Consider the following 15,000-nt stretch of genomic DNA (forward strand, 5'->3'; position numbering starts at 1 on the left):
AATGGGATAAGTCTGTGTTTGCTGCAGCACATAGGTCACAAATAATGTCCGCGGATGTTATTCATGTATCTATTTATCTATTTATCTATTTACCTATTTATTCACTTGTTGGTCGTTGCGCGTTTTCACTCTTACATGTCTTTTTTCTCAATAGGACAGTCGTCATAGAGGTGACAAGATTGTAAAAATTATTATTTTTTTCTATTTATCGATTTCTCTATATATGGTATCGCACGCACACACGCACGCGCGCGCACACACACACACACACACACACACACACACACACACGCACACATTCATGTATGTATGTATATGCAAGTATACATATGCATGTGTGTATTTGTTTGTCTCTGTTTGAGGTGTCTTTGTGTACATCATTCATCCATATACAGTACACAATTGTATGGATGTCATGACACAGTCTTTACCGAATTTTCCGAAAGTGTAAATGGTATTTTTTGTGTCTTTTTGAGTTCTTGAAAGCACATTGGATAATATATAACCAAATTGCTTGATTTCTGCATTTCATTTTGCTTTTAATATATATATATATATATATATATATATATATATATATATATATATATTTTTTTTTTTTTTTTTTTTTTTTTTTTTTTTTTTTTTTTTTTTAATTCACAGAAGTTATTTTGATATATATATATATATATATATATATATATATATATATATATATATATATATATATATATATATATTTTTTTTTTTTTTTTTTTAATTTCGGACACTCGTTCATAATTCTGTTTGTTTTCTTATGTTCTCAGCTAAAATTTGTTCAGCTTCGAATATTGTTACTCATAACCTTAGAACTGGAATTATACTATTGTATCTTGTTAAATGAATAAGTCTTAATAATTAACTTTTTTATATAGAATTTATTATGATACCATACATATATGTACATAACACACACACACACATGTATATATGTATGTGTATCTGTGTGTTTGTGTGTATGACATTATTATATTTGGTTGGTCAGACACTTCTGTGACATTAATAACTTCAGTTCCACTATGAAAACATGTTTTCTTTTGCATTTGATATAATGCTATTAACTGTTGCAATTTTCTTCTAGTGTAATGATATATGAAAATTGCATATGCGTCAATTTCTCATCAGTTATCAAGCAATGTTTTTTTTTCACCGCAAAAAGATATATCCATTTCCTACAAATAAATTCGAAAAAAAAAATAGATCATAAGGATAAGACAAAACCACAGAAATATTTTTCTAAATATATTGTTTTATAAATATTTACAGATTTTACATTCTCAACCTGAGTAGTGATAATAAAATAAAGGAAACAGCAGATTATACTGTTCATACTTGACTACAATCTCCTTCTCTGCGGTGCATCCACAAAAACACAGATGTATCTAGGCTGCTGAAGGACTCCCTCTCATTAACTTGCTTTTTCCATCTATCTACTAGCTAATTATCATCTTGCTTTCACTCTCTCTTACTTTCTTCACCCTTTACAATTGATCAATTCACTGTCATCTTGCTTTCACTCTCTCTTACTTTCATCACCTTTTCTAATTGATCAATTAATTATCCTTATTTCCTTTCTTTCTTTGTCTCTTACGTTCTATCCCTTTCTAATTGGTTGGTTTATTGTCGTTATTTCCCTTCTCTCTTTCTGCCTTTCTCCATTATCGTGATCTTGATGTCAACCACATGAAGATCTTTCTTATACTTCTCTCCTCTCGAAATTCCTTTGATTTTTCTTCCTCTTCTTTCTGTCAATTCTCTTCTCTCCTCTCGAAATTCTTTTTTCTCTCTCTCTCTTTCTTCCGACTTCTCCCGAAGCCCCACGAGAGTCAAAGTCCATCAGGGTAGAAGGGACACAACCTCTGTTTCCTCGAGTGTTTGGCAGCTTATGAACAAAGTTTGGGGTCTGATGCATGGTTTAGGTTCATTTTTAGGGCCTGATCAAGTAAGGTGAAAACTATACAGTGGGATATATATAATATTTTTTTTTTCATTTTTATTTTATTTTTTTTTATATTTTTTTATTTTATTTTTTATTTATTTATTTTTAAATCTTCAAGCCACGAATTTCAAGGGATCAGCTTATTTCAGATATTCCGGTCATGCATTCGGAGATTTTCTTTCAGCAAGACATTACTATAATGCCATATAGATTTACCTTACACATGACGCCCGTACTAAACACAGGACACAATGGGCCTTAACCCTGACGACAAAGGGTGTTGCGTGAGACAAGGCTTCTGATCCCTCGGCTCTCAGAACATTGGGAGGCAAAAGAGGTGAAAATTATGAGGTAATGAGAGTGCAATTGCTATTATTTGGTTGATTCTGATTGGGTTTGACTGGACCATACCTGGGATATAGGAAGAACTTCCCAGGAACCCGTACATGCAGAACAGCAACGACTCGAACAGACCAAAAGATACCCATAAAATCGAAAAAAATAATAATAGTAACTGAATAACATGCTGTTTCTGAGGTTACCAATAAACCAAAGACATAAAGTGTGGTAAAAGAGAAAAAAAAACACATTTTGTCGCCACACATACACATCGAAGCAAAGATATAAAGAGAAAAAAAAATCATCAATATTGCTCCAGCCGTTATCCACCTCATATATATATATATATACATATAATATATATGTATATACTTCTATTTTAAGTATTCCTGGATTTGGATCAGGCTCTGAGCGCCCCATTCTGCATGTTTGGCCCTGGCCGACTACAGTACAAGTTATGACTGACTTAAAGAGACGCTACTGGGAGGCGCGCCGTGAAGCCAGCAAAGGCGAGGAGATGCCATGACGAAATCCGATGGCGTCCCCCCTTCGAATAAGGCGAAAGGGGGGCACGAGATACACTGTACATACCAAATATCATAATCAAAATGAAGAAACATGTTGCCATTAAGTGATGACCACGAGGAGTATCACTCTTACACACGGCTTGATGAAAACACACATAAATAAACATTAACAATCAAGGTTCGTCCCCCAGTCACCGACTAACACAGAGGGTGAAGACCGGGGGACTCATGGAAACAAGAGTCAAATTGGAACAAAACATAACAAACACACATCTTATTATTATCTTTTTTTTGGCGTTGATTGCAAAACATCTCCTTTTACATTTTTCGCTGGTCATTCGCGCCTAAATAGAGGTAAGTGCAGGAAGGTGTAAATAGTGGCAACCCCAAAGAAAATGGAGTGGAGAGAAGGTCGAGAAACTTACAACACGTTTTCTACCAAAAGGCAACAAAAAATTTTACAAAAAATCAGAGAGATAAAAATGCCCATGAATAAAATAATTCGTTAATAAAAAAAAAACTGATTAATCAATTAAGAAAATAACTAATGTTTTTTCTTTTTTCTCTCCTGTTTTTTCATCTTCTTAAAAAAAAAAACTTCCATGATATAATCAAACCAGAAAGAACAGAAGGGACGACTGACTGACTGACCATTCCATGTGCCAATCAATTCCCGTGACTAATGGCCAAAAAACGTGCATGTTCTAACCGCTTCAACCTTCCTCGTTGCCAACTAGGTTTAGGGTGCAAAAAAATTCACGAGTTAGTTTAAAAATTGGATAAACTTGGACTGAAATATATTAAGAATTGCAATATAAAAATCAAAAATGTCTTAATACTTCAAGCTTATAAAAATCCAAAAAATACTATGAAGGGGGAAAACAACAATAATGAATAAAAGAGGAAAAAATAACAGGCTATAATTACAAAAAGGGAGGGAAAGAAGGAACGAAAGAAGGAGAGAGATAAGAAGAGATAAAAATAGAAGGAAGGAAAAAGAGAAGGGAAAACATACCAACAAAGCACAATGACTTTGCTTTGCAGTGAACATCAAAACAAAAAATTTCTTGTACTTAACCACCTCTTGCTTAGTTTTGTCAATTAGTTTTGTCATATATTATATAAAAAAGTGACTACAAGCAAAATATCTAAATGATTCTCACGGTTCTATGATACATAAAACACTATACATCAAATCAGACACGGATTTCATAAATGGAGTAATGTAAGCGTAGAAGAATAAAAAAACAAAAAATCAAAACAAAAAACAAAAACAAAACAAAAAAAAAAATCAGATAGCTCTAGGCTCTAAGGAAACGCTGTTCTCTTCTATCTCGGGAATATTTTTTTCTCTCTCTCTCTCGTCTTCTTCTATAAATAAAACGCACACAAAGCTATTTGCTGGAGCAGAATATACCACTTTTTTCAGTTTGATTATTTACCTCTGACTAATTTATTTTTGACAATTTCCTTTTCCATATATTTTTTTAACATAGACTCGTTGACAAGCAATGATTTGAATTAAAAAAAAATACTGATTATAATAACCTGGAACTGCTATAAAAAGATCAAAAGAAACAATTATCATTGCAAGGTATATTCACTCGTGCGGTCCTTTGAAAAGTGTCTGCGCTCCTTCGGCGGTGTCTTCCCGTGAGGCAGGACACGTAATGCTATAAAAAATTATCTGTTTCATTCTAAGGTCTATCTGAAATAGACTTGACATCTTTATTTCCTTCTTTTCTGAGAGAAAGAGAGAGAGGAGAGAGGAGAGAAAAGAGAGAGAGAGAGAGAGAGAGAGAGAGAGAGAGAGAGAGAGAGAGAGAGAGAGAGAGAGAGAGAGAGAGAGAGAGAGAGAGAGAGAGAGAGAGAGAGAGAGAGAGAGAGAGAGAGAGAGAGAGAGAGAGAGAGAGAGAGAGAGAGAAATCCGCTTCTATCAAAGAGGAAAAGAAAAAAAAAGAAAAATTAAATCTCCACTAACGAAAAAAAAAAATCTTTCCGCCTTGCGAAATATAATGTTGAAAAGCATCAACAAGCTCATGTACTGAACGTAAAACAATAAAAAAACAAAAAAACAAACAAAATCTATGTGTAAAATGACCCATTTTCTCATATTCCCAATAAAAAGCTGAGCCATGCATAAATAAGTTTTTTTTTCGTTTTTTTTTTTTTTTATTATTTTAAATAGAGACGATCATAAATAAGAGTGAGCTAAGCACGTATCCCCTACGTAAACAAAGACCGCAGACTGCAAGATGGCTCAGTGGACAATCACTGCGGCGCTTTGTTGTATAGACTCTTAACTCGCGGGAAAAAAATAGTAAGAGTGAATTAGTACTATAAGGAGAGGGGTGCGGGTGGGGGAGGGGGCAGAGGGGAGGGGGAAATCTATAGGCAACTCAATTTAACATACAAATCATTTTTTTTTTTAACACTGAAGACGCGCCGCGGTGTGAGAACGAATGGACGAGAAAAAAAAATGCTTGAAATTTGATTTAAAAAAGAAGTATAATGGACATCCTCAACTGAATATTTCATTAAAAGGAGAGAGGGGAAAACGGAAGAAATTGATTAGTCTCGCTACGAATGAATCTCTCCATCTCTAAAACGAAAGCAAAGCCAAAAAAGAACGTAGAGAGGCGTCCGGTTGCGCTGACTGGCGGCCGGACCGCTCGTTCGCTCTCTCCCGCGGCGCCTCCTCCTCCTCCTTCCTTCCTTCCTTCCTTCCGCCCGAGACGCGACGGAAGCTCCCTCCTCCCTCGCGCCTCTTCCTATCCTACGTGTCAACTGACCTTAACCTTAAGTTCCACTCTAATGTTATATCACATCGAAATTTATCTTAATACGTAGTCTGACAATCCAGTTTCATATTTTTTTGTAGATTTTTTTTCTTTGTGTGTGTATAATGTAAGTATTAGTAAAAAAAGGAATCACAGTTTTGGTGCCCGTTGCGCCTGAGGCGTCTGGCGCCGCACGCGCGCCTCCCGTCGCCTGCGGCTGCGGCAGGCGTCACTCGGCCTCCTCTGCGGCGGCGCGGGAGGCCCTCAGGGCAGGTGGCTTCTTGGTCCCCCTAACGAACAGGAAGTCCTCAGACAAATGCATGGAGTCCTTGGCTATTCCGAAGGCAGTGGCGATCTCAGCCGGCGTTGAGGTCGCTGTCGGCGCAGTGCTCCGGGCGCACGCGCGACGCCGGGGCCGCAGGCGGCGCTCTCGGCTCAGCCGGGCCCCGGGCGGCGGCGGCGCGGGGGGCGAGCGCCGGGCGGGTGGGCCACGGAACGTCAGTGGAAGGAGTGCTCGTGCTGGAACGGTTGCCAGGAGCAGCGGTAGCAACAGCAGTAGCTTATGTCAATGTTTATCCGATATAAATTAGCGACCCGACTAGCTTGTGCACGTGAAAGGCGTGGTGGGGGCGGCCGCCCCAGGGAGGGGCGGCGGCCCCCACGCCAACACCGGCGGGCAGCGCCAGCCGCGCCGGTGGTGTCGGTGCTGCGAGGAGGTTTCCGAGGCCTCTGGTCACCGACTGCAGGATGTGGCAGTGTTGGGGCTGACCCCACGGGGCCCCAGGGGGTCCTCGTCCCCCCCAGCCCACGGCTCGGGGTGACGGCGGGGGTTCGCGAAGTGGTCGGCGGGTCGGGACAGCCGTCAGAACATGACTTCCTGCATGTCTGTCGGGGTGGTGGACGTGGACAGCGACTCCGCGTTCGACTGCGTCCAGATCTCGATCTGGCGGTGGCACTCCTTCAGGCAGTCCTGCGGAGAAAGGCAGCGTTAGTACAGAGGACCTAAACGGCACACAAACAAACAAACAGAAGACACTAAGGACTCAGCGCCTGGCGGGCGGGGAGGAGATCCTGCCAGTCCTTCCCGCCCAACTTCCCCTTCCCTTCCCCGCCCACTCGCGACCCGAGACGCCTTCGCCAGGGGAGGGGGGGGGGTGCAAGAGGAGGATGAGGAGGGCGGAAAGAAGGGAAAAAGGGAAGAGGGGAGAGAGGAGGAAAACATGGGGAGCAGGGAGAGGAAGGAAAGGCAAGGAAAAAAGGAAGAAGGAGCAGAGGCAGGAAGACACTCACACGTAAAATGAGGAGGAGGAGGAAGAAAAGGAGGGAGGAGGCGGCGTCTGCGAGTGCCGGCTGCGTGTAACGGCTCGACCCGTGGCACTTCCGGCGAGGCGAGCAGGGGGGGGGGGGCACCCGCGGCCGTCACGGTCATTATGGGGTCGGAGTACAAGCCCCTTTGCCCCCCCCCCCCCCCCCCGCCCATGCCGCCTCTCCTTGCCAACGGATAACGCCGACCCCCCCCCCCCAGCACCCCGCCCACAAATTCACACTAATACATCCTCGAAAAAAAAAAAAAAAAAAAAAAAAAAATTGGTGGCAACAATGATAACAATAATAATAATGTTAATAATAATAACAATTTCTACTACTGCTACTACTAATAACAAATCAACAATAACATTAATAACAATAACACTACCAATACCAAGCAACACGAATAAAAATGGCAACGATATAGACACAACCAATATTCCTAAGGATAAATCCATCTCACAAAAATGAAATACGGGAAAGCGAACGAAACATAACGAGGAAGAGACACAGAAAGAAGACACGGAAGAGACAGAAAACAAAGGGAGGTCGGAGGCCGCGCCATAGCTTAGATTTTAACGCGCGAAACTCGAGTTAATTTGATCGCCTTCTGTCCGTCATATTTTCTTGGGGGGTGACCTAAATTTTTTTTTTTTTATAATTCATCTTATTCGTTATACATTTAGATTTACTGATTATATCAATACTAATATTATTAGTATTGATAAATTATTCATCAATAATCCTACAATTACTACTTAACACATTAAAATAGATAAAAGAAAAAAAAATAATGCAAAATAAAATAAGGTCAACAAGCCTAAACAAAAATTGAAAATCCTCAAATCAAATACACAAAATTTGATGTATATTACGAAAAAAAAAACGAATTAACACCAAAATAAACGAAGTGTCAAAAAACGTCACGAAAAAGGGAAACGGAGATAAAAACAAATAGAGAAAACAGAAAGAAAACTGAGTATCCCCTCACTTGGGCACAGACGCAAAGGGTCAAAGGTCATGGGGGAGGGGGGGGTTAAGGATAAAGGTCGTGTTGGGTCACCAGAAAACGACCACTTGAAGATTTCCTTCCTCGAAAATTATATATATATATATATATATATATATATATATATATATATATATATATATATATATATATATATATATATATATATATAATAAGTTGAAATAAAAATGGTGTAAAAAAAAATAAAATAAAGGAGACCTGGATATAGTGTTAGTATATTTGTTCATACACATGTGTGCATATAAGTATACGTTTGTGTGTGTAATAATAATAATAATAATAATAATAATAATAATAATAATAATAATAATGATAATAATAATAATAATAATAATAATAATAATAATAATAATAATAATAATGATAATAATAATAATAATAATAATAATAATAATAATAATAATGATAATAATAACAACAACAACAATACATTCTCAAAAACCCTCTGTTCTCGATAGGCCTACGAAACGCGAGTGCATATTATTACAGGCTCAAGTAGGCTCACAAAGACCCATTTTCTGGAGGCAGGGAATCCTCCCCTCCCCCTCCCCTCTTCCTAACTGCATCCTTGAAAAATCGGCTCAAAATCACCCCCCCCCCCTTCCTTCCCCCTCCCCCTTCTCTCTCTCCCCCCCTCTTTACCTCGGTTTATTTTATTAGTTTTGTGTTTGTAAACATCTTCGTCTATAAAGTGGGCTGAGGACACTGAAGGGAACGTCAAAACATGGCCCCAGAGGAACCCCCTGGGAGGGCTGGGGGAGGGGGGGGACAAGGGGGAGGGGAAAGGAGAGGGAGAGAGAGAGGGGAAGATAAAAAAGAAAAAAAATGGAAGTAATCCCGTGGGAACATTGGGGAGACTGGTTGGTCTAAAGTATATATATATATATATATATATATATATATATATATATATATATATATATATATATATGTATGTATATATATATATATATGTGTGTGTGTGTGTGTGTGTGTGTGTGTGTGTGTGTGTGTGTGTGTGTGTGTGTGTGTGTGTGTGTGTGTGTGTGTGTGTGTGTGTGTGTACATGCACACGCGCGGTGTGCATGTACGCATTGCCTCTGTCTGCAATTGAACATCCACTGCACATCAGCTTTCCTCTCGTCGAAAAAAAAAGTCCAGAACTGAAAGTCAGAAGCCAATGACATCAAAGTCGACCGAAGCGTAAAGGTACGTACGTACAAAGACAGAAAAATCGCCCCTGAGCTGAGGATATTGTGTAACATGCCTCTTTTTTCCGTGCGTGAGGGGCGGGCTGGCGTCTGCGGGGGGGGGGGGGGAGTGGATGGGGGGGGGCAAGGAGGGAGAGAGGGGGAAGGGTGGAGAGGAGAGGAGAGAGGAAAGGAGGAAACAGAGGATGGGGAAGAGGAGAGGGGAAGGAAGAAAATATAGGAGAAAGGGAAAGGAAGAGAACAGAAGAGAGAGGGAAGGAGGAGAATAAACAAGAGAGAGAGAGAGAAGAGGATAGCGGGGAGAAGAAGGAGAGGATAAAGAGAGGGATGAAGGAAGAGGTCAAGGGGGCGGGGAGAGGGTCACTACCCCCCCCCCCCCACACACACAGTGGCTGTCGAGGGGCGGCGCAGAGGTCGCGAGGGGAGAGGGAGGTCCGCCCAACCTTTTTATTGGGTGTCCTGACCTTCCTCACAAGACCTCGCTCCAAAAGATGACCTGACCTGACATCCTTATGGGCGCAGGGGGGGGGGGGCGGGGGTGGGGGAGCCAAGGAGGAAAAGGAGGAGAAGGAGAGGAGGGAGGAGAAGGAAGAGGAGCAAGAGAGAGAGGGAGAGGAGAAAAAGTAGAGGGAGAAAGAGAAAGAGAGAGAGGAAAAGAGACAGAGAAAGACAGATAGACAGAGAGGAAAACTCTTCTCTTTCTCCCTTCTCCTCGCCTCCCAAAGCGAGGGGAGTTACTTCCGGTGGAATGAGGTGGGTGGAGATGGGAGGGAGGGAGGGTGGGAGGGAGAGAAGGAGAGAGAGAGAGAGGGAGGGAGAGAAGGAAAGAGAGAGAGAGAGAGAGAGAGAGGAGAGAGAGAGAGAGAGAGAGAGAGAGAGAGAGAGAGAGAGAGAGAGAGAGAGAGAGAGAGAGAGAGAGAGAGAGAGAGAGAGAGAGAGAGAGGAAAGAGAGAGAGAGAGAGAAGAGAAGAGAGAGAGAGAGAGAGAGAGAGAGAGAGAGAGAGAGAGAGAGAGAGAGAGAGAGAGAGAGAGAGAGAGAATAAAAAAGAAAGGAAGAGAGAAAGAGACCAGTCAAAACATTATCAACAGCGTGAGTGAGTGCTTTATTGTCATACAAACTAATATATTGTATGTGTGTCCTGAGCTCGGGGTGCGCGCACTCGCCCACGCACACAAACGCCCACTGTAGTTAAGATTTCCCACTCGGGAAGAAGTAGAGATAAAGAGAGCTAAAACAGACAGATAGACAGAGATAAGAAGTAAGATAGACACAGAAAACACACACCCACACACACACGCACACACCCACACCCACCCACACAAACACACACACACACACACACACACACACACACACATGAACCCCTTCCTCCAACACCATCCCCGCCACCTACCCCCACACCTCCCCCCCCCCCCAGTCCCTAACACCATCCCAACTCTCCCCCTTCCCCCCCAACCCCCACAAAGGACTGAGAAAAATCCTTCATCGCACCTTGGCACTTCTCGACCCTCGAGAGCCCGTCGCTTATCGCTCGTTTGTTTGCACACAGTATCGCCCCAGATTGCAAAGCGAGCGAGTCTGCAACGAGGGTCAGGGGGCGGCAACGGACAGGGAAGTCTAAAGGGGGGGGGGGTTAATGGAGGGGGGAAAATGGGTAAAAGGGTAAGGGGTAGGGGGGGGGAGGACTAGAGGAGCAACAATGTGGGCGAAGATTAATGAGGGACGCCTACGGACGCACGCACACGGACCTACGGACGCACGCACACGGACCTACGGGCGCACGCACACGGACCTACGGACGCACGCACACGGACCTACGGACGCACGCACACGGACCTACGGACGCACGCACACGGACCTACGGACGCACGCACACGGACCTACGGACGCACGCACACGGACCTAACGCACACGTTGATATTCGTTTGAAGAAATTCTTACGTGTCAAAAATACCTGAATCTATACTCTAGGTGGGTAAAATTCTCTATTTTAATTTACACTTATCTTATATAATTTTCAAGTTATTTTATTTTAGTTTAAAGTTATTTTATTTTCTATAATTCTCTATTATTTCATTTCAAAATGTGTTTTGAAAAATAATCCTAAGTAACACAATTTTCTCTATCTACACATAATTATCTTGCCGTTATATCATTATTGTTTACGTATGAAACTCGAATTATCACTGAAAATAGAAAGATGCGCATAACGTGTGTAATTCAAATGACCCGCGACCGCAACGGTGATGCTTTTATCTGTGAAACAACGGACATAAAATGGCGGTGAATTAAATCATTGGAACTATCGAACAGACCAAGGGCGGGATTTATCTGAGTGCCTCCCTCTCTCTCTCTTTCTCTTTCTCTATTTCTCTCTCTCTCTTTCTCTTTCTCTATTTCTCTCTCTCTTTCTCTTTCTCTCTCTATTTCTCTATCTTTCTTTCCCTCTCTTTTTTTTTCTCTCTCTTTTTCCTCTCCCTTCCTCCTCACTCCGCACTTCCTCGTCTTCTCTAGCATTTCCTCTTACCCTCTTCTCCTCTTCCGCGCCTTCGCTAACCTCTCCCTCTTTCTCCCATACTTCCTTCCCCTACCTCTCTGCCCCTTCTCCTCTTCCCCTCTCTTTCTCCCTACCCCGTTCCCCCCCTTCTCCCCTCTCTCCCCACTACCTCTCCTCTCCTCCCCCCTCTTCCGTGCACCGCAACGTTGACGCTACAAGGGAAGTGTTTTAAAGGCCCTCTGTCCCCCCCCCTCCCCACCCCTCCGCTCCCCCCCCCCCCCCCCACCCCCAACCCCCACTAAGCCTGTCCCAATGATAAACACATAAACATTCGCATATACACTCTTAACTGCTGGTGTATATTAAGAGATTGCATTCGGCAGAGGGGCCCGGAGAGGGGGAGATAGGGAGGGAGGGAAGGAGGGAGGGAGATAGGGAGGGAGGGAGGGAGGGAGGGAGGGAGGGAGGACGGACGGCGTGGGAAGATTGGATAAAGGGAAAGGAGGGAAGGGAGGGAAAGGAGGGAGGGGAGGACGGAAGGAGGAGGGAATATGAAAGAAGGAAAGTAATCACTTTCATGCTGCAAGAATACCCCCCCCCCCACCCATTCCCCCAACAGAATTCCCTAGCACAGGTGATCGCCCCAAAAAAAAATCCATAAAAAAACGATTTATTTGCAATTATTTTCTTCAAGAGAAATAGGGGGGGGGGAGAGGAGAAGGAGACCGAACAGCTGATCGCTTGTCCTGACCGCCCGGGAGGAGTCGCCGCCGCCATCTTTGTTTGGGTTCTGAGTCAATGAAAAGTTTCGTTTCGTTTCGTTTCGAGGCGGAATAGGGGGAGGCGGAGGAAGAGGACGAAAGGTGAAGAGAAGGAGAAAGAGAAATAATAATAATAATAACAATAACAAAAAGAAGAGGAGGAAGAATAGGAAGAGGAGAGCGTTTCTGTCGGCGACCGGAAGGGGAAGAATGCACGAGGCCATGCTGGGAGGAAAAGCATGATGCGGAGGCAGGTCGGCGAGAGTGAGAAAGGGAGGAAGAGGAGAGAAATGAGGAGAGGGAAGAAATAAGGAAGGATGGAAAGGAAGGAAAGGGAAGGAAGGGAAAGGAAGGAAAGAAAAGAAGGAAGGAAGGGGAGAGAGAGAGAGAGAGAGAGAGAGAGAGAGAGAGAGAGAGAGAGAGAGAGAGAGAGAGAGAGAGAGAGAGAGCAGGGTGTGTATGTATTTGCGGGTGGGCGCGAGGGGGTCAAGGCTCAGGTCAAGTGCGGGCGTGAGTCACCCGGGCGGCGGGCGGGCGGGCGGGCGAGGAGGCCGAGGCGGGTACTGTCCTGCTGGAGGATGTGTTATCCTGCACATCCGCCTTCCTACGTGTCTAGAGGGCGGGGGGGGGAGGGAGGAGAGAGAGGGGGGGAGGGATGATAGGAAAGGGAGGGGAGAGAAAGGAGGGAGGGGGAGAGGGAAGAGAGAGAGGGGGGAGAGAAAGGGGGAGATGGGTGAGGGGAGAGGGAGGAGAGAGGGGAAGGAGGAAGGAGACGGGAGGGATGAGGGGAGAGGAGTAGAGAGAGAGAGTGAGAGAGAGTGAGAGAGAGAGAAGGGGGCGGGGGGAGATGGTGATTACGTTTCTCCCTTTGTGAAGGAATCTCTCTCTCTCTCTCTCTCTCTCTCTCTCTCTCTCTCTCTCTCTCTCTCTCTCTCTCTTTCTTTCTCTCTCTCTCTCTCTCTCCCTCTCTCTCTCTCTCTCCCTCCACACAGACAAACAGAGAAAGAGGAAGAGCGAGAAAGGGAGCGAGGAGGAGAGACGAAACAGCCAGCACATTCCCGCCCCGCATGTCTGCCGCCGAGACAGTTGTGTCTGCGAGAGGCGGAAAGTTGGGGCGAAAAGCGGAATGTTTTTTAATGCGATTGGCGACGGTCAACGATCGGGAGGGAGGGGGGAAGGGAGAAGAGAGGGAGGGAGGGAGGGAGAGAGGGAGATAGAGGGAGGGATGGGGATGGAGGGAAGTAGGGAGGGAGGGAGGGAGGGAGGGAGGGAGAGAGGGAGGGAGGGATGGGGAGGGAGAGGAGGGATGGGAGGAGAGTGGGTGAGAGGGAGGGATGGGAGGAGAGGGAGGGATGGGGATGGAGGGAAGTAGGGAGGGAGGGAGAGAGGGAGGGAGGGAAGGGGGTCAAAGGCTTGTATCTATAACAAAATTAATCGTAAAAAAAAGAAAAGTATCAGTCACGATTGGAAGGATTGCCTGAAGAACGAAGAGAGAGAGAGAGAGAGAGAGAGAGAGAGAGAGAGAGAGAGAGAGAGAGAGAGAGAGAGAGAGAGAGAGAGAGAGAGAGAGAGAGAGAGAGAGAGAGAGAGAGAGAGAGAGAGAGAAAGTGATAAAGAGAAAGAAGAAAGACGAAAGGAAGACGAAGACAAAGACGAAGAAGAAGAAGAAGAAGAAGAAGAAGAAGAAGAAGAAGAAGAAGAAGTAGAAGAAGAAGAAGAAGGCGAAGAAGAAGAAGAAGAAGAAGAAGAAGAAAACGAAGAAAAAGAAAGAAAGAAAGAAAAGAAAAAAAAGAAAAGAAAAAAAGAAAGAAAAAAAACAGAGCTACCGATCCAAAGTGCACAGAAAAACCTCCGGACGCCGCACTCCGCGTTTCGCCGCCGCACCTTCCTCTCCCTCTCCCTCTCCCTCTCTCCCGCAGCATCGCGCCCCGGGAGAGTCTCGCCAATGTTTTGATAATGAGCCTCGATCCAGTGTCGCGGCGTCTTATCGAGAGAGCACCGGGCGGGTGGGGGTCAGCGACCTCCCCTCGCCTCGCTTCGTTAAAGGGAAGAGCGGCGAAGACAAGAGAAGAGGGATAGAAGAGAAGAGAGGAGAAGAGAAGAGAAGAGAAGAGAGGAGAGGAGAAGAGAAGAGGGAGAGGAGAGAGGAGAAGAGAAGCGAAGAGAAGAGGGAGAGGAGAGAAGAGAGGAGCGGGAAAGAATAGAGAGAAGAGAAGAGAGGCGAGTAGCGAAGAGGAAGAGAAATAAGACAAAATATAAGAGCGGGGAGGAGAAACGAGATACGAGAAGAGAACTGAGTAGAGAATGAGAAAGAAAAAGAGAAAGAGAAGTAAAGATAAAGAAAGAACGAAAAGAAGCAGAAGAATCCACAGAAAAAAAAAACGCTGACCATCTCAAGGTCTAGTTCATAAACTTAGGCTCGAGACCTTTGTAAAAATGTCGAGCAAACAGGCGTGTCTTATCGTCAATCAAACTCCGCGATAAGCGAGGGAGGCGCCGCGGCTGTCCCCCCCCCCCCCCACGCCAGTAAAAATGCCTGCTTGGCAATTCTCCGCATTTCTTTTTCTTTTAAATACAAGAGCATTGTTAGTTATGAGTTTTTTTTTGTAT

The 15,000-nt window shown here is 44.1% G+C and overlaps 1 protein-coding gene across 1 annotated transcript in view; it reads right to left on the minus strand.

Annotated features, from left to right (window-relative positions):
- Nucleotides 1-4,995: 4,995 nt before the first annotated feature.
- LOC119590182 (G1/S-specific cyclin-D2-like) overlaps nt 4,996-15,000 on the minus strand; it is a 90,801-nt gene continuing 80,796 nt past the window's right edge. Inside the window, exon 5 of the mRNA XM_037938973.1 lies at nt 4,996-6,573. Within this exon, the coding sequence (XP_037794901.1) occupies nt 6,466-6,573 (108 nt within the window). The 3' untranslated portion in view covers nt 4,996-6,465. The remainder of the gene's footprint in view (nt 6,574-15,000) is intronic.

This window comes from Penaeus monodon, chromosome 26 (genome assembly GCF_015228065.2).
Source record: "Penaeus monodon isolate SGIC_2016 chromosome 26, NSTDA_Pmon_1, whole genome shotgun sequence".
Taxonomy (NCBI): Eukaryota; Metazoa; Arthropoda; class Malacostraca; order Decapoda; family Penaeidae; genus Penaeus; species Penaeus monodon.